The sequence below is a fragment of the Lampetra planeri genome, chromosome 66 (genome assembly GCF_965212315.1).
Source record: "Lampetra planeri chromosome 66, kcLamPlan1.2.h2, whole genome shotgun sequence".
NCBI classification, from domain to species: domain Eukaryota; kingdom Metazoa; phylum Chordata; class Hyperoartia; order Petromyzontiformes; family Petromyzontidae; genus Lampetra; species Lampetra planeri.
This window is the reverse complement of record NC_136172.1, coordinates 87,024-109,314: the sequence shown is the minus strand read 5'-3', so window position 1 is coordinate 109,314 and position 22,291 is coordinate 87,024. Positions and strand designations below refer to the sequence as shown.

Sequence of the window (22,291 nt, the reverse complement as noted above, 5' to 3'; positions counted from 1 at the left end):
TGTGCCCTGGCCGCTGTCGTGAGCGCGGATGAGGAGACCTCCGGGTGAGTTGAGGGAGATGGAGAGACGCTGCTGCTGCTGCGGCAGTAGGTCAATCTGTGTGTGTCTGTGTGTGTGTGTGTGTGTCTGTGTGTGTGTGTGTCTGCGTGTGTCTGTCTGTGTTTTGTATTGTATGTGGGGAGCGGTGGTGCAGCGGTTAGCGCGCTGCGCTATGAACCCGGCGACCCGAGTTCGATTCCCGTAACACGGCCAACACCAGTGGCGATTTTTATCTGAACCGGTCATGGGAGCTCCCCTAGGTCGACTCAGCCTCAAATGAGTACCTAGGGCAATGTCTAAACATCGCCACGAGCGAGACAAAGGCGGCTGGGTGTGGTGCTGGCCACCCACCCCCTCGTGTGCTGCGTCGGCCTTCATAGGTGCTCGCTAACAACACTTGCCCCAAGAGTCTGTTCAGGCTATAGGGGGGATATTTGTCTTGTGTTGTGCGGGCAGTGTGTAGCGCCGGGTGGCTAAAGCACAGCAAGTTGGCATGGTAGGGGGCACAGGTGGTGCATTGGTCACTCATCTCAGTCAGTCTACCCCTTGGCACCTGCTGGGTCTGCCCCGTGACCTCCTGGTGCACCTAGCCTGGCACAGTAGGGGGCACAGGTGGTGCATTGGTCACTCATCTCAGTCAGTCTACCCCTTGGCACCTGCTGGGTCTGCCCCGTGACCTCCTGGTGCACCTAGCCTGGCACAGTAGGGGGCACAGGTGGTACCTCGGCCACACGTCTCAGTCAGTCGACCCCGTGGCACGTCCTGGGTCTGTCCCGTGACCTCCTCCTGCCAGCGTGCGATCGACACTTCACGTGGCCTCAACGTGCACCTAGCCTGGCACAAGCGCCTTGGTGATGTAACCGTAATTTCAGGTTTTAGTTCCTTGTCCTTCGGCGCCCCTCTGATTAGCACAGTTGGCTACTCATGGTGTGACAGAAGCTCAACACACGTTAGCACAATCAAATCGTCTATGGTTGGACCGCTAGGCACTAGCTGGTGTCTGTGTGAGTGACGCTAGGCACTAGCTGGTGTCTGTGTGAGTGACGCTAGGCACTAGCTGGTGTCTGTGTGAGTGGCGCTAGACACTAGCTGGTGTCTGTGTGAGTGGCGCTAGGCACTAGCTGGTGTCTGTGTGAATGGCGCTAGGCGCTAGCTGGTGTCTGTGTGAGTGGCGCTAGGCACTAGCTGGTGTCTGTGTGAGTGACGCTAGGCACTAGCTGGTGTCTGTGTGAGTGGCACTAGCTGGTGTCTGTGTGAGTGGCGCTAGCTGGTGTCTGTGTGAGTGACGCTAGGCACTAGCTGGTGTCTGTGTGAGTGGCACTAGCTGGTGTCTGTGTGAGTGGCACTAGCTGGTGTCTGTGTGAGTGGCACTAGCTGGTGTCTGTGTGAGTGACGCTAGGCACTAGCTGGTGTCTGTGTGAGTGACGCTAGGCACTAGCTGGTGTCTGTGTGAGTGACGCTAGGCACTAGCTGGTGTCTGTGTGAGTGGCACTAGCTGGTGTCTGTGTGAGTGACGCTAGGCACTAGCTGGTGTCTGTGTGAGTGGCACTAGCTGGTGTCTGTGTGAGTGACGCTAGGCACTAGCTGGTGTCTGTGTGAGTGACGCTAGGCACTAGCTGGTGTCTGTGTGAGTGGCGCTAGGCACTAGCTGGTGTCTGTCTGAGTGGCACTAGGCACTAGCTGGTGTCTCTGTGAGTGGCGCTAGGCACTAGCTGGTGTCTCTGTGAGTGGCGCTAGGCACTAGCTGGTGTCTCTGTGAGTGGCACTAGGCACTAGCTGGTGTCTGTGTGAGTGGCACTAGCTGGTGTCTGTGTGAGTGGCGCTAGGCACTAGCTGGTGTCTGTGTGAGTGACGCTGGGCACTAGCTGGTGTCTGTGTGAGTAGCGCTAGGCACTAGCTGGTGTCTGTGTGAGTAGCGCTAGGCACTAGCTGGTGTCTGTGTGAGTGGCGCTAGGCACTAGCTGGTGTCTGTGTGAGTGGCGCTAGGCACTAGCTGGTGTCTGTGTGAGTGGCACTAGGCACTAGCTGGTGTCTCTGTGAGTGGCACTAGGCACTAGCTGGTGTCTCTGTGAGTGGCACTAGGCACTAGCTGGTGTCTCTGTGAGTGGCGCTAGGCACTAGCTGGTGTCTCTGTGAGTGGCGCTAGGCACTAGCTGGTGTCTCTGTGAGTGGCACTAGGCACTAGCTGGTGTCTGTGTGAGTGGCACTAGCTGGTGTCTGTGTGAGTGGCGCTAGGCACTAGCTGGTGTCTGTGTGAGTGACGCTAGGCACTAGCTGGTGTCTGTGTGAGTGACGCTAGGCACTAGCTGGTGTCTGTGTGAGTGACGCTAGGCACTAGCTGGTGTCTGTGTGAGTGACGCTAGGCACTAGCTGGTGTCTGTGTGAGTGACGCTAGGCACTAGCTGGTGTCTGTGTGAGTGACGCTAATCACCAGCCGTTGTCCGTGCGCGTGACCCTAGGCACTATCTGGTGTTCGTGCCGTCCGAGCTGCACGCGCTCTCATCGGAGCGGCTCTGCGTCTCGCTGCTGGGCGTGACCGGGGAGGTGACGTTTCGGGCGACGCTCCACTACAAGGAATCGCGTGATACGAGCCACGTGGCACAGAACCACACCGTGGTGGGAGAGGGGGATGCGGGTGTACTCCTCCAGCCCAGCGGCGGTGACCTCCACCACTGTTTCTCCTTCACGGTGTGGACACCCACTATGCAACGCCGCCTTCGTTTCTTCATTCCTTTCCCTCATTCATTCCCTCCTTCCTTCCCCTTCATTCTCTCCTTGTTTCATTCCTTCCCTCCCCCATTCACTCATTCCTTCGCTCCTTCCTTCTCTCATTCCCTCCCCCATTCACTCATTCATTCGCTCCTTCCTTCTCTCCTTCCCTCCCCCATTCACTCATTCCGTCACTCCTTCCATCCCTCCTTCCCTCCCCCATTCACTCATTTTTTCGCTCCTTCCTTCTCTCCTTCCCTACCCCATTCACTCATTCCTTCGCTCCTTCCTTCCCTCCTTCCCTGCCTCGTTCCTTCTGTAGACGGTGCTGCCTGTTCCCTCTCCTCCCATTGTTAATTCTTTCAAGGAGGGAGGTGGGGTGGGCGGAGGGTCAACAGGTCGGCCATTTTGACAACAGTAATAAAATCATAAAGTTGGGAGATGTTGAGTAGTGGACTCTGCGTTGCATTTCTGTCCTCCGGGGAGAAGTGGGATGACTGGACGATGGGGGGTTTGTGAGTTCTGCGAAATGGCAAACACTTTGTTTCAAAAGTCGTCGTCTGAAGGGAAAATTGTGAAATCTGGAAAAGCGATCAGAGATAACCCTACAACGTCACAACGCCACAGCTGTATTTGTTGGTCCCTGACGATAGCCCCGCATCTCTGTTATGATTAACAGCTGCTTATCGCACTTAACATCATTTAACATGATTATTGTTATTTAACAAACATTTAACAGGAAACATTTTAATACGTAACATCAAACATCTGGAGCGCCTCCCACAGCTCCTGCTAATACTACATGAACCAGACAATACGTACTTATACAATTAATAATGAAGACATTCATATATTAACAATATGCAAACTACAGAAATAATTTAATCACGTAACGTATAAAGTAGTTGATCTTTGGTACCTCATTTGCCAGTAAAAAATATGATAATTGTTTTTTTACCCTTTAATCTGGCAACAAAACACGACTCCTCGTAAAAAAGGTGTCAGTTTTGTTGCCAGATTAAAGGGTAAAAAAACTATTATCATAGTTGATCTTTCGTATACGCGAATTGGCAAAGTAAACTGTGCAAGAAAAGCCTGGGCCCGGCTCAACCCCCATTATATCAACGTTAAAATTTTGCTCATTGCACTGTTCATTGCCTTCCCAATGAACAGCGCAACGCAACGCACTGGATGCGCTGCGCGGTTCACACGCTTTTGTAGTGCGCCCACTTTTGAATACCGCTTGCTTTGCATTTTGACCTTTTTGTAAAGAAGATCCGACGAGGCAGAGCCAGGAGCCTGAATCCTTGCCATTGGAGTTCCCCCAGAAACAGCAAAAAGCCACTGCGGGTGGCCACGTGGAATGTTAGAATGCTCACTGCAGAGTAGAGGCTGCCACTCCTCTGTCGGGAGCTGGACCAGTACTGCCTGGATCTCTGTGGTATTCAGGAGGCCCAGTGGACCGACTCTGGCTCCAGCCACCATGAGGGGTGGACAGTCCTCTACTCGGGGCATGAGACTGCGAAACAACATGGAGCAACTCTTCTTCTGAACAAAACAATGAAGGGGGCGTGGGAGCTTGGCAGTGAGGTGTGGGAAGCTGTAAGCCCCAGGCTACTGTGTCCCTCACCTTTCAATCAACCAGAGACAAGGAGTGGTGGTGATGGTGGTTACTTATGCCCCAACTGAAGATGAACATCAGTGGAAGGATATAGGCAAGGCCGATGAGTCGGATGCCTTTTATGACCTCCTGTCACAGGTTCTAGCTAAATTGGCCCCTCGGGACAGAGTCATCCTGTGACTTTAATGCCCGAGTGGGTCATGCTGCTGGCACCTGGGCTGGGGTGATTGGAAGGCATGAACCAGATCAGCTCAATCACAACGGTCGGAGGCTGCTAGACTTCTGTGCAGCCCATGGGCCTGTAATTACCAACACGCTGTTCCGGCATCGGAGCATCCACACAACATCATGGATGCACTCCGGGTCCAAGCAAGAACATCTGCTGGACTATATAGTTACGGAACAGCAGATGCGGGCCCATTTCTTTGACACCAGAACCTACCGTGGAGCTGATCTGCCCACTGACTATCCGCTTGTCATATGTAAGATGCGCCTGTCATTCTTTCACTCTGGTGTTGGGTGTACACCCAGGACCCCATTCAAACCCACATTGGCCTGGTCTCAGCTAGCTGATGAAAGTTGCAAGTGGGAATTTCATCATCGCCTGCGGCTGGAGTTGGCATCGTCCCCCACGCATCCTGATGCCGAGAGGAAATGGGCGAGGTTTAGGACAGTGGCTCATGCAGCTGCAATGGCTGCTGTGGGTACACAGTCTAAGCCTCGCCAGAGACCCTGGCTGATGGAGGAGGTGTTTCGGCTAGCTGAGAAAAATTGACAGGCCCACTCACAACGTCTACAGCATCCCACATTGGAGAATGCGGAGGTTTGCCGCGGCCTTCACTTGGCGTTGCAAGGATGGGTGGTGGTCGTGTGTTGCTGAGGACCGCAGTGCCAAGAGGGAAGAATGAGTAGATCAGCAGCAGGTCACGTGGTTGACGACGGCTATGACGGTGACGAAGACGATCGCCATGACGACGACGATGATGACGACCCTGGCTGACAGAGGAGGCGTTCAGGCTGGCTGAGAAAAAGTGACAGGCACCACTTTCACCGTCTACAGGATCCCACGTCAGAGAATGAGGAGGCTTACCGCAGCCTTTGCTCGGAAGCTTCGGAGAGCTGTGAGGCGCTGCAATGGTGGGTGGTGGTCGTGAGTTGCTGAGGAGATGGAGTCTGCCGCAGCAGCCCGCGATCACAAATCACTCTTTAACTCCATCGCCATCAGCGGAACAAAAATAGGTGATCTAATCTCTGACCCCCAGGAGCAGGTTTCCAGATTTTCTGAGCATTTCTGTGAGGTCTTGGGGTAGGGGAAATCCTTCCTCCTGAAAACATAATGGGGCAAAGTGGAGATGATCCAAATATTGGAAGAAGTTGTTACCTGTTGTGAGTGGCTGGCTGAAGTGCCATCTATTGAGGAAGTACAGAAGACGATCCAGACTCTGTGCTCAAAATCATTAAGGACCTTCATTATGGTGGGCAGGCCCGGGTAAAACTACGTGGCCGGGAATTGGAGCCAATCCCTGTTCACCTTGGGGTGTGATATGGATATCCTCTGGCTCCCACATTATTTTAACATCTATTTCGACCACACGGTTCGTCAGAACTTTCCATCTGGTACAGATACAGTGGGTGGCTGATCGATGCCCGGGTGCAGTCAAGGAATGGCTCCCTATTGGTCAATCATGTTACTTATGCTGATGATCTGGTGATTGCTGCTCACATAGAGGAGGAGTTGGAGGCACTGCTGATGAACCTGGAGTGTGCCACTAAGAGGTGGGGCCTTCCCATCAGCCCCACCAAAACTAAGCACCTGCCTGGGTATTTTGTGACATCAAACATTCCACCTCCACAAATCCCAATTGGTGATGGGGCATTTGTTGAGAGAGTGGAGAGTTTCCCATACCTAGGCAGTGTGCTCATGACCGGCTACGGTTTGAAAGCAGAGGCCTCGCTCTGAATCAGCCAAACGGCATTATCTTTTCATCGGTTGCATAATGCTGTGTGGAAGCTACCTGGTCTGTCGCTCTACACTAAGCTCCGGGTCTTTTCAGCCACAGCCATGCCCTCCCTTCTCTGCGCTTGCGAAACGGGGATCCCCCTAATTGAACATCTTCGCCAGTGAGAAACATATCTCCTGATCTTAATGATCATAACACAACGCACCTGTTAGCTATGCAAAATGGTGGCTTAGCTTCCCATATGCTACATAGTCCACAATTCCCTCATTCCTTCCCTTCTTCCTTCCCTCATTTGTTAATTCATTCCCTCTCTCCCTTCCTTCCTTGCCGTATTCCTTCGCTCCCTCGTTATTTCATTCCCTCCTTCATTTCTTCCTTCCTTCATCCCTCCTTCCCTCATCCTTCCTTCCTTAACCTCTCTCCTGTGCCGGCCTTCACGCCCCAAGACAAAGATCCCCCGTGTAGCCTTAATAGACTGTAGGGGCAAGTACTGCTAGCGAGCACCTACGAAGGCCGGAACGGTACACGAGGGGGTGGGTGGCCAGCACCACGCCCGACCGCCTTTGTCTCCCCAGTGGCGATGTTTACTACACACTGCACCAGGTACTCATTTGAGGCCAAGTCAACCTCGGGGAGGCCCAGGACAGGTTCAGATAATCGTGACCAATGTTGCGCTCACCCCTACACTACCACTCCCCACCGACACGCACACACACACACACGCACACACGCACACACATACACACGCACACATACACACCAAATGGCGTGAAGACCGCGCAGTGCCAAGCGGGAAGAATGAGTAGATCAGCAGCAGGTCACGTGGTTGATGACGGCTATGATGGTGACGACGACGATTGCCGCGACGACGACGATTGCCGCGATGACGACGACGATCGCCACGATGACGACGATGATGACGACAATGGCCGCGACGGTGATGACGACGATCGCCATGATGACGACGATGACGACGACGATCGCCATGACGACGATCGCCATGACGACGACGATGATGACGACAATGGCCGCGACGATGACGACGACGATCGCCATGACGACGACGATGATGACGACAATGGCCGCGACGATGACGACGACGATCGCCATGATGACGACGATGATGACGACAATGGCCGCGACGATGACGACGACGATCGCCATGACGACGACGATGATGACGACAATGGCCGCGACGATGACGACGACGATCGCCATGATGACGACGATGATGACGACAATGGCCGCGACGATGACGACGACGATCGCCATGATGACGACGATGATGACGACAATGGCCGCGACGACGACTATGATGACGACGATCGCCATGACGACGACGATGACGACGACGATCGCCATGATGACGACGATGATGGCGACAATGGCCGCGACGACGATGACGACGACGATCGCCATGACGACGACGATGACGACGACGATCGCCATGACGACGACGATCGCCATGATGACGACGATCGCCATGATGACGACTATGATGACGACAATGGCCGCGACGATGACGACGACGATCGCCATGACGACGACGATCGCCGTGACGACGACGACGATCGCCGTGACGACGACGACGATCGCCGTGACGACGACGACGATCGCCGTGACGACGACGACGATCGCCACGTCGACGATCGCCATGACCCCCTTGACATCGATGCCTCCGGCGTTCGCGGCGCCGCGCAGGTCTCCGACGTCCAGGGGACGACGTACGCCAACCTCGTGGTGCGAGCGGCCGGCGAGGGGCTCAACTTCACCAAGACACACTCGGTGGTGGTGAGGAAGGCCAAGGACGTCGTCTTCGTGCAGACGGACAAGCCCGTCTACAAGCCCGGCCAGAGCGGTGAGCGGGAAGGCCGTCCCCCACCCCCCCCTTTCCCCAACAGTGTGTTCAGGCTATACGGGGGGCCTTTGTTTTTGTGTCTTTGCGTGTGTGTGCAAAGACAAATATTTCCCGTGTAGCCTCTAACAGATTGTTTGGGCAAGAGCTGTTAGCAGTAGCGTCTATACACAGACAAAGATCCCCCGTGTAGCCTCTAACAGGCTGTTGGGGCAAGAGCTGTCAGTAACGAGTAGCAGCGCCTATACGCAGACAAAGATCCCCCGTGTAGCCTCTAACAGGCTGTTGGGGCAAGAGCTGTCAGTAACGCGTAGCAGCGCCTATACACAGACAAAGATTCCCCGTGTAGCCTCTAACAGACTGTTTGGGCAAGAGCTGTCAATAGCGAGTAGCAGCGCCTATACACAGACAAAGATCCAGTGGAGTATAGTGTAGAGTGTAGTGTAGAGTATAGTGTATAATGGGGTAGCGTAGTGCATAATAGTGTAGTGGCTCTTAACCCCACAGATGCGCGTACAAAGGGGGTCACCATCGTCATTTAATCTGGCAGGGAGGCGGGGGGCGTTATCCGGTACGTCTCACGAACGCTCGGTTCGCGATGAAAAAAAATAACAACCCCCACACAGCGTGGACGCGCAATGTCCAGCGGGTCGATGACATTTCGGAATTTTCCGCGTGGGCCAAGAAAAAATTGTCACGTCGGCACGCGCCACGCGAGGTCGTCACAGAGACCCGCACAGAGACCCACAGACTCACGCAGAGACCCACACAGAGACCCACACAGAGACCCACACAGAGACCCACACAGAGACCCACACAGAGACCCACACAGAGACCCACACAGAGACCCACACAGAGACCCACACAGAGACCCACACAGAGACCCACACAGAGACCCACACAGAGACCCACACAGAGACCCACACAGAGACCCACACAGAGACCCACACAGAGACCCACACAGACTCACACAGAGACTCGCACAGAGACCCACAGACTCACACAGAGACCCACAGACTCACACAGTGACTCACACAGAGACCCACAGACTCACACAGAGACCCACAGACTCCCACAAAGACCCACAGACTCGCACAGAGACTCGCACAGAGACTCACACAGAGACTCACACCGACTCACAGAGACTCACACAGAGGTCTTCATATGTGCTGCTCGCTAACAGCACTTGCCCCAACAGCCTGTTCACTCTATACGGGGGATCTTGGTTGTTGTTTGTGTGTCTCTGTGTGTGCAGTTAAATTCAGAGTGGTCACCTTGGATGAGAATTTTGCAACCGTCTTGAAAACGGTAAGAAATCGTCTCTAAGAGTTTCTAAGCCTAATGGTTCTTATAACCTTGACTGCAGCATTGCACCCATTTGGTTCACAATCGTAAATGTGAGCGGGAATCGAACTCGGGTCGCCAGGTTCGTAGCACAGTGTGCTCGCTAACTGCTACACCACCGCTCCCCACACACTGACTCACACACAGATACACACACAGATACAAAGACACACACAGAAACACAAACACACACGCAGACACACAGATATACAGACACACACACCGATACACACACACAGACAGACACACACAGAAACAGAAACACGCAGATACACACACAGACAGACAGATACACGCTAACACACACGCCGATCACACATGCAGACACACGCAGACACACGCAGACACGCAGACACACACACACAGAAAGACACACAGATACACGCTGAAACACACGCTGACACACATGCAGATACACACACATAAAGATAAAGATCCCCCATATAGCCTTAACAGACTGTAGGGGCAAGTGCTGTTAGCGAGCACCTATGAAGGCCGGAACGGTACACGAGGAGGTGGGTGGCCAGCACCACGCCCGACCGCCTTTGTCTCCCTAGTGGCAATGTGTACACACTCCACCAGGTACTCATTTGAGGCTGAGTCGACCTAGGGGAGGCCCAGGACCGGTTCAGATAATTGTCACTGGTGTTGGCCGTGAGCGGGAATCGAACCCGTGTCGCCGGGTTCATAGCGCAGCGTAGCGCTAACCGTTGCACTTTTGCACACACATATACGCAGACACACAAACACACACCCACACGTGTCCCAAAGTTGGCGGGCAAATCTAAAAGTAAACGGACATCAAGGACGACACGAGGCCACGTGTGTAGATAACGCTTTGTAATGTTTAACCGAGCTTTGCCGTTTTTAACTGACTCGCCATTTCCACGCCTGACCCAGGGGTGGGTTCTGTAAACACCTGGGGGCAGATCAGAGGTCGCAACCGGGTACCCGATACCCGTACCCTACCCGATACCCGGTTACCCGTACCAGGCCGGGTACGGGTAGCCGTTTGCGACCCTGGTGCGGCCGGGAACGGGTACGGGTAGGCCGTGAGTCACTGGTGAGTCACCGTTTGTCACTCATTTCGGGTAGGGTACGGGTAGGTAACGGGTACCCGTACCAGGCCGGGTACGGGTACGGGTACCCGTTTGTGACCCTGGTGCGGCCGGGTACGGGTACGGGTAGGCCGTGAGTCACTGGTGAGTCACCGTTTGTCACTCATTTCGGGTAGGGTACGGGTACGGGTAAGGAATCAAAACCCGTTTGCGACCTCTGGGGCAGATCCACCAGCTTTGGACGGAGCAGAGCCCGACCCTGCTGGTGATGATGCTGATGAGGAATTGAATGTTGAAACCGGACCTTGTGTGTAACCATCTGGGAGCACTTCCACCAGCGTTGGTTCGAGTAAAATATGTGTGACCGTTACTAACCAATCGTGCTATGTTTTTCGTTTCTTTTGCAGTACGCTCTCATATATATCGAGGTAAGATGCCACAATGGATATCTATATTATTACAGTTTATTATTATTATTGTCTGTAAAAGCGCTGCACAGGGACTCATTTACTTAAAAACGAGTGAGGTTCCAGATGTTTGTTCGTTACTCAATTTGTTCATAAGTCCCACATTACTCCTGTCGATAGCAAAACATGGTGTACAGCATTTACATTCAACACCATGAATGGCTTTAAAAGTTGGAAAACCTCCTGTAGATGAATATTCCACTGGTATTTTCACGCTATGCGGATGTAGATGCCACTGGTTCTTCACGTTCAACCACTATCATCACAACCACCGCCACCGTCACCAGCACCATCACCCCAAACGCCACCACCACCAGCACCACTACCACCATCACCCCAACCACCACCATCACCCCAACCACCACCACCAGCACCACCACCACCATCACCCCAACCGACACCAACACCACCACCATCACCCCAACTGCCACCACCACCATCAGCACCACCATCACCCCAAAAGGCCACCACCAGCACCACCACCACCAGCACCACCATCACCCCAACCGACACCAACACCACCACCATCACCCCAACCGTCACCACCAGCACCATCACCCCAACCACTACTACCACCACCACCATCACCCCAACCGCCACCACCACCACCCCAACCGCCACCACCACCACCACCAGCACCACCATCACCCCAACCGCCACCACCACCACCCCAACCGCCACCACCACCACCACCAGCACCACCATCACCCCAAACGCCACCACCACCACCAGCATCACTACCACCATCACCCCAACCGCCACCACCACCACCATCACCACAACCACCACCACAACCACCACCAACACCACCACCCCAACCGCCACCACCAGCACCACAAACACCACCACCATCACCCCAACCGACACCAACACCACCACCACCACCACCACCACCCCAACCACCACCACCACCATAACCCCAACCACCAACCACCACCACCCCGACTGCCACCACCACCACCACCACCCCAACCGCCACCACCACCACCATCACCCCAACCGCCACCACCACCACCACCCCAACCACCAACCCCAACCACCACCAGCACCACCACCACAACCACCACCACCATCACCCCAACCGACACCAACACCACCACAACCACCACCACCACCATAACCCCAACCACCAACCACCACCCCAACCGCCACCACCACCACCACCACCCCAACCGCCACCACCACCACCATCACCCCAACCGCCACCACCACCACCACCACCACCACCCCAACCACCAACCCCAACCACCCCAACCACCACCACCACCAGCACCACCTGAGTGTCTGCACGTCACCGCAGGACCCGCAGAGGAACCGCATCGCGCAGTGGAGGGACGCGAGCGGCCGGGCGGGCATCGTGCAGCTGGAGCTGGGCATGCCCTCCGAGCCGCCGCTGGGCACCTACAACGTGGCGGTGGTGGAGCAGCGCGGCGGAGACTCCGTCGCCTCGCACACCTTCACCGTGGAGGAGTACGGTAGGGAGAAAGGGGGGGGGGGAGGCGGACGGTGGACAAGGAGGTCGATGTACGTTCAGTCAAAATGTCACATGGGGGCGGATAGGGGGTTGCCTCTGTGTGAGGAGTCTGTGGGTCTCTGTGTGTGAGTCTGTGGGTCTCTGTGTGAGTCTGTGGGTCTCTGTGTGATGAGTCTGTGGGTGTCTGTGTGAGGAGTCTGTGGGTCTCTGTGTGCTGAGTCTGTGGGTGTCTGTGCGTCTGTGGGTGTCTGTGTGCTGAGTCTGTGGGCCTCCGTGTGAGTCTGTGGGCCTCCGTGTGAGTCTGTGGGTGTCTCTGTGCTGAGTCTGTGGGTCTCTGTGTGCTGAGTCTGTGGGTCTCTGTGTGCTGAGTCTGTGGGCCTCCGTGTGAGTCTGTGGGTGTCTCTGTGGTGAGTCTGTGGGTCTCTGTGTGAGGAGTCTGTGGGTCTCTGTGTGAGGAGTCTGTGGGTCTCTGTGTGATGAGTCTGTGGGTGTCTCTGTGAGTCTGTTGGTCTCTGTGTGCTGAGTCTGTGGGTGTCTGTGTGAGGAGTCTGTGGGTCTCTGTGTGCTGAGTCTGTGGGTGTCTGTGCGTCTGTGGGTGTCTGTGTGCTGAGTCTGTGGGCCTCCGTGTGAGTCTGTGGGTGTCTCTGTGCTGAGTCTGTGGGTCTCTGTGTGCTGAGTCTGTGGGTGTCTGTGCGTCTGTGGGCCTCCGTGTGAGTCTGTGGGTGTCTCTGTGGTGAGTCTGTGGGTGTCTCTGTGGTGAGTCTGTGGGTCTCTGTGTGAGGAGTCTGTGTGATTCTATGGGTCTCTGTGTGAGTCTTTGGGTGTCTGTGTGAGTATATGGGTCTCTGTATGAGGAGTCTGTGGGTGTCTGTGTGAGGCGTCTGTGGGTCCCTGTGTGGTGAGTCTGTGGGTCTCCGTATGAGGAGTTTGTCTGTCTATGTGTGAGAAGTCTGTGGGTATTTGTGTGAGGAGTCTGTGGTTCTCTGTGTGAAAAGTCTGTGGGTCTATGTGTGAGGAGTCTGTGGGTAATAGGGAGGCCATCATCCAGCAGTGGATTGACAAGAGAGATGTACGTGTGCACAGTGTATTTTATTTCACCATGTACATGATGATGATGATGATCGCTACGTGATTATTGTTGTTTCCATTCTGATTGCAGTGCTCCCAACTTTCGAGGTCTCCATTCAGACGCCATCCTACCTGAACTATCTGGATGAGAGTGTCACTCTGAAAGTATGTGGCAGGTATGCACTGAGCTGAGTTTCTCTCTGGGTTGGTTCACAATGGCAGTGTCAGAGACATTGAGCAAATATTCACGAAAACCTGAGTTTGAGTCCTGGGTCTGGGTGTCTTTAAGGGTTGGTTCACAATGGATTTGTTAGAGACATTGGGCCAGGATGTATGGGAACTTGGGTTTGAGCACTGTATCTGAGTGTCTCTCTCTCTGGGTTGGTTTACATTGACCATGTTAGAGACATTTGGCCAGTATTTAAGAGATCCTGGGTTTGAGCCCTTGGTCTGGGTGTCTTTCTCTGGGGGTTCATAATGGCCATGTTAGAGACATTTAGCCAGTAATAGGAGATCCTGGGTTTGAGCCGTGGGTCTGAGTGGGTTCATAATGGCCATGTTAGAGGTATTGAGCCAGCATTTATGGGTTTCTGCGTGAGACACTTGAGTATTTTATTAAATGAAAGTAGAATTTGTGTGACCCTGGTGAGAATTCACGAGACCAAGACGAGAGCCGCATTAGGCTGAGGAGTCACCAACGTGACAACACAAAACTCATCAACGAGAGCAGAGAAGCTCATCACGTCTGTATGTGAATGGATGGGCGGTTAAAAAAAATGGGTGGGTGGGATTCCTCCTCCATCCCTCTCTCTCTCCCTCCCTCCCTCCTCACCAACCTCCTCAACCTCCTCCCCCCTCCTCCTTCTCCCCTCCTCCCTCCTCTTCCTCCTCCTCCTCCCTCCCCCCTCCTCCCCCCCCCCTCCTCCTCCCCCCTCGTCCTCCCCCCTCCTCCTCCCCCCTCCCCCTCCTCCTCCTCCCCCCTCCTCCTCCCCCCTCCCCCTCCTCTTCCTCCTCCTCCTCCCTCCCCCCTCCTCCCTCTCCCTCCTCCTCCCCCCTCGTCCTCCCCCCTCCTCCTCCCCCCTCCTCCTCCCCCCTCCCCCTCCTCTTCCTCCTCCTCCTCCCTCCCCCCTCCTCCCTCCCCCTCCTCCTCCCCCCTCGTCCTCCCCCCTCCTCCCTCCCCCCTCCATCCTCCCCCTCCTCCTCCCCCAGTCTAAAATAAAGATTCCGAACCTCAATATATAACACTGGTCAACACACTTTTTCTGGCACAAGGTATTCCAACTGTTTTAATGTAATTTTGGGGTGCTGATTCCAAATCTGGCATCAGTTTTTGTTGATCACATCGGGTTTTTGAGATATCAAATATAGCATTTTCAATAAAAACTGCAGAAGAAAATCATTAAATAAATGTGGATATCTACATAAAATGATATTATAAACACACCATCCTAAAAATACAGCACCATATTTTAACACTAAAGCAGTCACTGAATCGCAACAACTTGCAATCATAAGTGACAGAGTTAATTTCGGGTAAAATCAATGAAAATGGAGTATGCCGATAGCATAAAATGAGATGTGATAGAGCAAATCTGAGATCAGATTTGGAATCAGCACCCTGAAATTAGTCTAGAACAGCTGCAAAAGTCCAGGCCAGAAAAACATGTTTTTTGTTGACCAGTGTAATCGGAGCCATTTCATTTTAAGCTGCCGTGCCGGGTGCAGGAACTTTTTTTTTTTTTACAATTTCGTCATTTGGGCTTTTTCTACATTTCCACAGGTACACGTATGGGAAGCCAGTGCACGGTGCTGTGAACGCAAGCGTGTGCATTCAGGGCCAGCCCAGATTCTGGTGGCGGGAAGAATGCATCGCTCCAGTCTGCAACGAGTTCTTCATGAAAGTAAGCGAGTTGGGGGTGCGGAGGAGGTTGGCTGTGTCTTGCTGTCGAGTAGCGTTTAGCCCGCGACGAACCCGGCGACCCAAGTTTGATTCCCGCTAACGGCAACTAATCAATGGAGACCGGTTTCTCCTGGAATCAATTATATAAAAATAAAAACATCTTGAAAAATGTCACTGATTAATCCATTTCGGTCACTGGACATTGGTGGGAAGAAGAAAAAAAAAACTACTGGCACATCTGGTAGAAGAAAAGAGCTTCATAGCTTTTCAGATTTCCTCTGGAAAGGGATGCGCGTGGCTCCAATGTCGCGTTACGTCAAAAGCAATTTTTCCATTAAAAAATTGATGGTGAAGGGTTTAGGGGATTTCACTAACAACTCGCACACAATTTCGACGATATTCTTCTAACCTATATCGATACAAGACATATACGCAGTATAACACTCGGTCCTTAATTCTTAACAACTTGCTACTGCACCCTCTCATTCATTATCCCTCCACAACCTGTCCTCTCTCTAATTTCTCTTGGCACCTATTTTTTATTCGATTTAAAGCTTCTTTCGTGACTGCAGCAGGGATTCATCTTCTTGGTTCTTTCGGTAAAGCCATCACGTAGAAGGGAAATAATAAAAGAATAAAAATAAAACATAATAAAATCATTCTCACGACGTTTCGGCCACAACGCAAGCAGCCGTCCTCAGGTGTAGAACAGCTCTGTCGGAAAGTAAATAAAACGGAGAAGAAACGTTACCCAGAGCCAATGAAATACATATGCAATGGAGATAACACAGTCGCTGAGAGCAGGCGGTTAAGGGATGATCAATGAGAGGGTACCGTAGGAGGAGAGGACAGGTGGTTGAGATTTTAGGACGTGGAGGCAGATATAAATGTGGAGAGTGACCTATCGTAGGCGCGCTTGTCTGGGACAAAGACGGAGGCTGCACAGCTACGCTGGAGCTCTTATTCATCAAGAGTTGCGAAACGCCCCCCCCGGTAAACTGTTAATGAAAGGGTCTTACCTTCTATCTGGCAACAAAACTGACACCTTTTTTACGAGGAGTCATGTTTGCATAGACCACAATACCTGCAGTCATAATGCAAACAAAAAACATAACTCTGATAATGTATGCACTGTCCTTGAAGTTGATTGGTCCACACCCGAGACAGCTTTTCTTAGAGCCTAGTCTCCACTAGTGTTGGACCAGATGACGCCAAAAGGTGCACAACTCAAAGACAATGCACCATCAGAGTATGAGAGCTCGGGGTAAGCATTTACACCATTGGTACTTCATTTGCCAGTAAAAAACATGATAATTGTTTTTTTACCCTTTTATCTGGCAACAAAACTGACACCTTTTTTACGAGGAGTCATGCGCCTTTAGGCGTCATCTGGTCCAACCCATGTGAGACTAGGCTCTAAGGAAAGCTGTCTCGGGTGTGGACCAATCAACTTCAAGGACAGTGCATACATTATCAGAGTTATGCTTTTAGTTTGCATTATGACTGCAGGTATTGTGGTCTATGCAAACATGACTCCTCGTAAAAACGGTGTCAGTTTTGTTGCCAGATAAAAGGGTAAAAAACACATTATCATAATTTTTTACTGGCAAATGAGGTACCAATGGTGGTCTCACGTTCCTCGTCTTCAACACCTCGTCGGGGCTTCTTTACAAAAAGGTCTCAACGCAAAGCGAAGCATTATTCGAAAGTGGGCGCGCCGCAGAAGCGCGTGAAACCGCGGATCGCCTTGCACTCTGCATCTGACCCATTGCGAACTTCCGATACGACAGGTGGGGAAGGATGGATGCGCGGAGTGGCAAGTGGACAACGCCAAGCCAAGCAACGCCTCCTGTCACACAACGCACGTTCTGAAAGTCGTGGCTGTGCTGGAGGAGGAGGGAACAGGTATCTTTTTTGTTGTTGCCGATTTTATTTTGTTTGCATGATATTTTACCTCGGTGGCTAGGAGATGTTGACTAACCTCGCCTGCTATGCAAAGAAGGCCGTCGGTTCGATCCCCCGACCAGAGGTCTCAAACGGGTTTTGATTCCTTACCCGTACCCATACCCGGCCGCACCAGGGTCACAAATGGGTACCCGTACCCGTACCCGGCCGAGTACGGGTAGGGTACAGGTATCGGGTACCTGATTGCGACCTCTGGGATGAAGCCATGTTGCAGGCGAGGGTGGGTTGATTCTAGGAACTTGAATTGTGAGAAGAGACAAGACGTTGGGAAATGAGTGACAAACAGTTACTCATCAGTGGCTCACAGTCTACCCGTACCCGTACCCGGCCGCACCAGGGTCACAAACGGGTACCCGTACCCGGCCGGGTACGGGTAGCCGGGTATCGGGTAGGGTACGGGTATCGGGTACCCGATTGCGACGTCTGCCCCCGACCCTGAAGATGGAGTTTGGCACATCTGTCTCTCTCCCCGCAGTGGTCGCATGGATTGTGTGAGTGAGTGGGTGGGTGGGTTAGTGTGTGAGATTGGTGGGTGAATGAGTGAGCGGCTTGGTGAGTGAGTGGACGGATGAGTGAGTGGGTAACTCAGGTTTTTCTTAGACTGAGAATAGGTTTCCCCTTTTTTTCTGGCAACAAAACAGGTGTTAAGATGTTAAAACACCAAACTGAAACCTTTTACATGGAATCATGTCTGCATTAACCACAATACTTGTCTCAAACGGTGTTAGACCAGAGGACGCTTGAAATTAAGCAGCTGTCTCTGGTGTGGACCAATCAGTTTCAAAGGCAATGCATATATTATCAGAGTATGTTTTTTTGTTTGCATTCTGACCACGCATTGTGGTTAATGCAGACATGATTCCTTGTAACATCTTAACACAGCTGTTTTGTTGCCAGAAAAACAGGGGAAAACCTCTTCGCATAGTTTAGTACTGGCAAAGGAGGTCCCATGATGAAGCCTTAGAGTGTTTGGCCGCTGTACATTTACACGCGATAATGACGATGATAAGACGCCACTCCGTTGGGCTAACATTGTCGATAGCCAGGGGCCGCTTCTGACAAAAGGGCTACAAATCCACTTGGTGGGGCGCTTACACTTTGTAAAATGAAAACTTTCGACGCTGGAACATTACCGGCAAATTCCTCGATTGTAATGGCATACACGCTGACAGCAGCAACGTTGCCCCCCCCCACCTGCCTTACATCTGTGACAACACAACAGGACTCCCCCGCTCCCCCATCCCCCCCGAAACATTCTTTCACTTCGACGCTCGATGTTCCAGTCGAAAATGTTCGCTTGCTTTTCGAAAGTTTTGGGGGTAAAAAAAAAAAACCAAGATCGATTGCCACATTCCCACCCCCACTGCCCCCACTCCTCCACCCCTGCCAAGTCGGGTGGTGGAGGATTAATGGTGCGAGACCGTATCTCACCGATGAAGGGCCTTCATAGGTGACACTACTCGCTCACGGCACTCATGCCAATGGTTTGTTAAGGCTATGCGGGGGATCTTTGTCGGTATTGTAGCGGTTATCATTGTGCTGCAAACCCAGGTCCAATTTCCCGCTCACGGCCAACACCAGCGACGATTTCCTAAACCGGTCCCGGGATTTTCGTGGGTAAAATTGACCTCAAAGGAGTACCTGGTGCAATGTGTAACCCTCGCCACTGGGGGGAGACAAAGGCGGCCGGGGTGGTGCTGGCCACCCACCCCCTCGTATGCCACAGTCCCGGCCTTCATCGGTGCTGATACTCGCCCACAGCACTGGCCCCAACAGTCTGTTAAAGGCTCTTTGTTTTGCACCCCCCCCCCCCCCACCACCTGCACAGGAATGAAAATGAAACAGAAGGCAGAGAAGAACTTTGAGACGGACATAACCCGGATCTCGTTCGTCGACATGCCCTCGTGGTACCGATACGGGCTTCCAATTGTGGGAAAGGTAACCTGAGCAGAGCACATCCCAGCAGAACTGCGGTGTATCATGACCCATCATTACGCCTTCATCCCCCTCGTTGTCGTTAGAAGTCGCCCTCTGAGCTTGTCAACAACCGGGTACCCGACATTGCATTTGCAAAGCGAACCTCTCTGCACCACAACCACGTGACTTTTCCTTTGTACTGCGCACGGTGCTTTTAGCGCCACAGCGCGTCGATTTGTAGCGTTTGTTTTCATTTGTTTGATGGTGACTTTGTGTATTTCATGTTGAAATCGCCTCCAGTGCATTTGCTTCTGGCGGCAATGAAAGTTGTTTAAAAGTCGAAAGTCTTCTTGGTTCTTTCGGTAAAGTCACGTAGAATGGAAATAATAAAATAATAAAAATAAAACGTAAAATCATTCTCACGACGTTTCGACCACAACGCAAGCAGCCGTCCTCAGGTGAAGAACAGGTCTGTCGATAAGACAGCGTCTGAATGAGGACGGCTGCTTGCGTTGTGGCCGAAACGTCGTGAGAATTATTTTATTATATTTTATTTTTATTATTTTATTATTTCCAATCTACGTGACTTTACCGAAAGAACCAAGAAGATGAATCCCTGCAGTCACGGAAAAAGCTTTAAATCGAAAGTCAAAAGTCTGTTTCTCCCCGAGCCGTTAGTTTATCTTTAAAATGACTCGTGCCGTCCTGTGACGGGTTCGTATGAAAATTACATTTGGTGACCGAAATGTAAACACTGGGTTTGAATTGTAAGACCATTTGACGGTCATGTACGCGGAAAGTTTTCCTCGCGAGTTCATTTGTTGTTGAATCGGCACTTTGGTGTCGTTGGTTGGAAATTTTCGTTGCGTCTTGGCAAGGCGACAACCGAGTAAAGTTGTCTGTTGGGGAACAAAAAGAGCAGGTTCGTTGAGATCAAAGCAAATGTACTCGAAAGGCGTTTGTGCTTGTGACTTATTGACAGCGATAACGAATGCAGGAATGAGAGAACTGGAAAGATTACGTATTACACTGGTCAACAACAAAAAAGCATTTTTTTCTGGCCTGGACTTTTGCAGCTGTTTTAGACTAATTTCAGGGAGCTGATTCCAAATCTGATCTCAGATTTGCTCTATCGCATCTCATTTTTATGCTATCGGCATACCCCATTTTCATTGATTTTACCCGAATTAACTCTGTCACTTATGATTGCAAGTTTTTGCCAGTCAGTGACTGCTTTAGTGTTAAAATATGGTGCTGTATTTTTAGGATAGTGTTTTTATAATATTTTATGTAGATATACACATTTATTTAATATTTTTCTTCTGCAGTTTTTATTGAAAATGCAATATTTGATATCTCAATAACCTGATGTGATAGACAAAAACTGATGCCACATTTGAAAACCGTTGGAATACCTTATGCCAGAAAAAGTGTGTTGACCAGTGTTATCATTCTTTGACTGTGCAAAACAAACATATAAAATCCTAAAACGCGCCAGTGTATATTTTTTGTGGAAAATCGATTATCCTTAGTAATAAAAAACTAACAATAAGTTACAATTTTAGTAATAAGCCTTTTGTGAAGAACAAATATACTTAAAATTGCATGAAAATCCACGCAGCCTCCACATCAGCGTTATGCCCGGTGGTACAGAGCATCAGGCGTTGGGCACAGATCACCGAAACTACATGGATAATTGCAAAAGAGGTCGCAGACTTCTCTTGCACTGGTACACAGCCAAAGTATCCCCGTCTCATACCAATGCTGGGCCGAGATAGCATTGTGGTGGATTCATTCAGATTATTGTAGACATAGCTTGTAAGCTATGCTATGTGTGATAGGTAGCCAGTGTAACTCATTTCGTATCACTGCTGGGCCGAGATAGAATTGGAGTGGAATTGATTCATGCTCTTGTGGATGAGTTTAACACATAGTAGTAGTAGGGCTTTCACGACCAATATTATCCACACGTTTCTTTGGGGTTAGATCTGGTAAATATGAATGTGTATCATTGGACCCACCACCACCTGACACAGCCAATTTTTAAAGGATTGTCATGAGAACAAAACGTGTGACCAATTCGTTACTAGTACAGCACTAACCGGCTATGTATTGGAGAGTAAACCCACTACAACATTTTCAAATCGAGTACTTGTGGAATGGGTAGACGTAGTTTGCAAGGGATGCTACGTTTGATGGGTAGCCAATGTAACCCATCTCGTATTGATGTCGTGATCGGACTAATCTACCTACTCTACAGTAGTATCTACCTACTCTGTAGTCGTATATACCGACCCGATAATAGTATATATCGACGCAGTTAACGACTAACTTAACAGAGTGCGGTGGTGAGGCCTTGTCCCGTGCAGAGCCCCCGGCCTCGCCTAGTTTGCCCAGCCGGCCGAGGTGGCGCCTTGGCCGGTTGGGGCTGGGCCGCTATACCCCCCCCCCCGCCCCACTATCCCCCCTCACGCACTACGGTAGTATCTACGGACTAGATGATTATTTACGGACCTTCTCGTAGTAAGTACACACATTAGCGTAGGGGGGGGGGAGCAGAGGACATCACACTGTGAAGAATTTACCTCGGCATTGTGTGTATTTTTCAGTTTCTACTGCTGCAGAGTCAGTAGATACGACTATAGAGTTAGTAGTTACTACTATAGTCAGTTCATACTACTATAGAGTCGGTAGATATTACTGTAGAGTCAGTCGATACGACTACTACGGTTAGTAGATACTACTGCAGCTAGCAGATACTCCTGAAAAGTCAGCAGTTACTACTAAAGAGTAATTTGATATTACTATAGGGTCAATAGATACTACTATAGAGTCAGTAGAGACTACTGTAGAGCCAGATACAACTGTAGAGCCAGTTAATACTACAGAGTCACTAGATACTACTCTATTGTA

General features: G+C 51.5%; 1 protein-coding gene across 1 annotated transcript in view; it reads left to right on the top strand.

Annotated features, from left to right (window-relative positions):
- The first annotated feature begins 6 nt into the window (after positions 1-6).
- LOC144737219 (alpha-2-macroglobulin-like) overlaps positions 7-22,291 on the top strand; it is a 67,041-nt gene continuing 44,756 nt past the window's right edge. Inside the window, exons 1-10 of the mRNA XM_078619940.1 lie at positions 7-44; positions 2,499-2,727; positions 8,032-8,188; positions 9,441-9,493; positions 10,995-11,015; positions 12,355-12,529; positions 13,688-13,772; positions 15,377-15,497; positions 17,287-17,401; positions 19,290-19,399. Coding sequence (XP_078476066.1) covers positions 12,430-12,529; positions 13,688-13,772; positions 15,377-15,497; positions 17,287-17,401; positions 19,290-19,399 — 531 coding nt within the window. The 5' untranslated portion in view covers positions 7-44; positions 2,499-2,727; positions 8,032-8,188; ... (1 more) ...; positions 10,995-11,015; positions 12,355-12,429. The remainder of the gene's footprint in view (positions 45-2,498; positions 2,728-8,031; positions 8,189-9,440; positions 9,494-10,994; positions 11,016-12,354; positions 12,530-13,687; positions 13,773-15,376; positions 15,498-17,286; positions 17,402-19,289; positions 19,400-22,291) is intronic.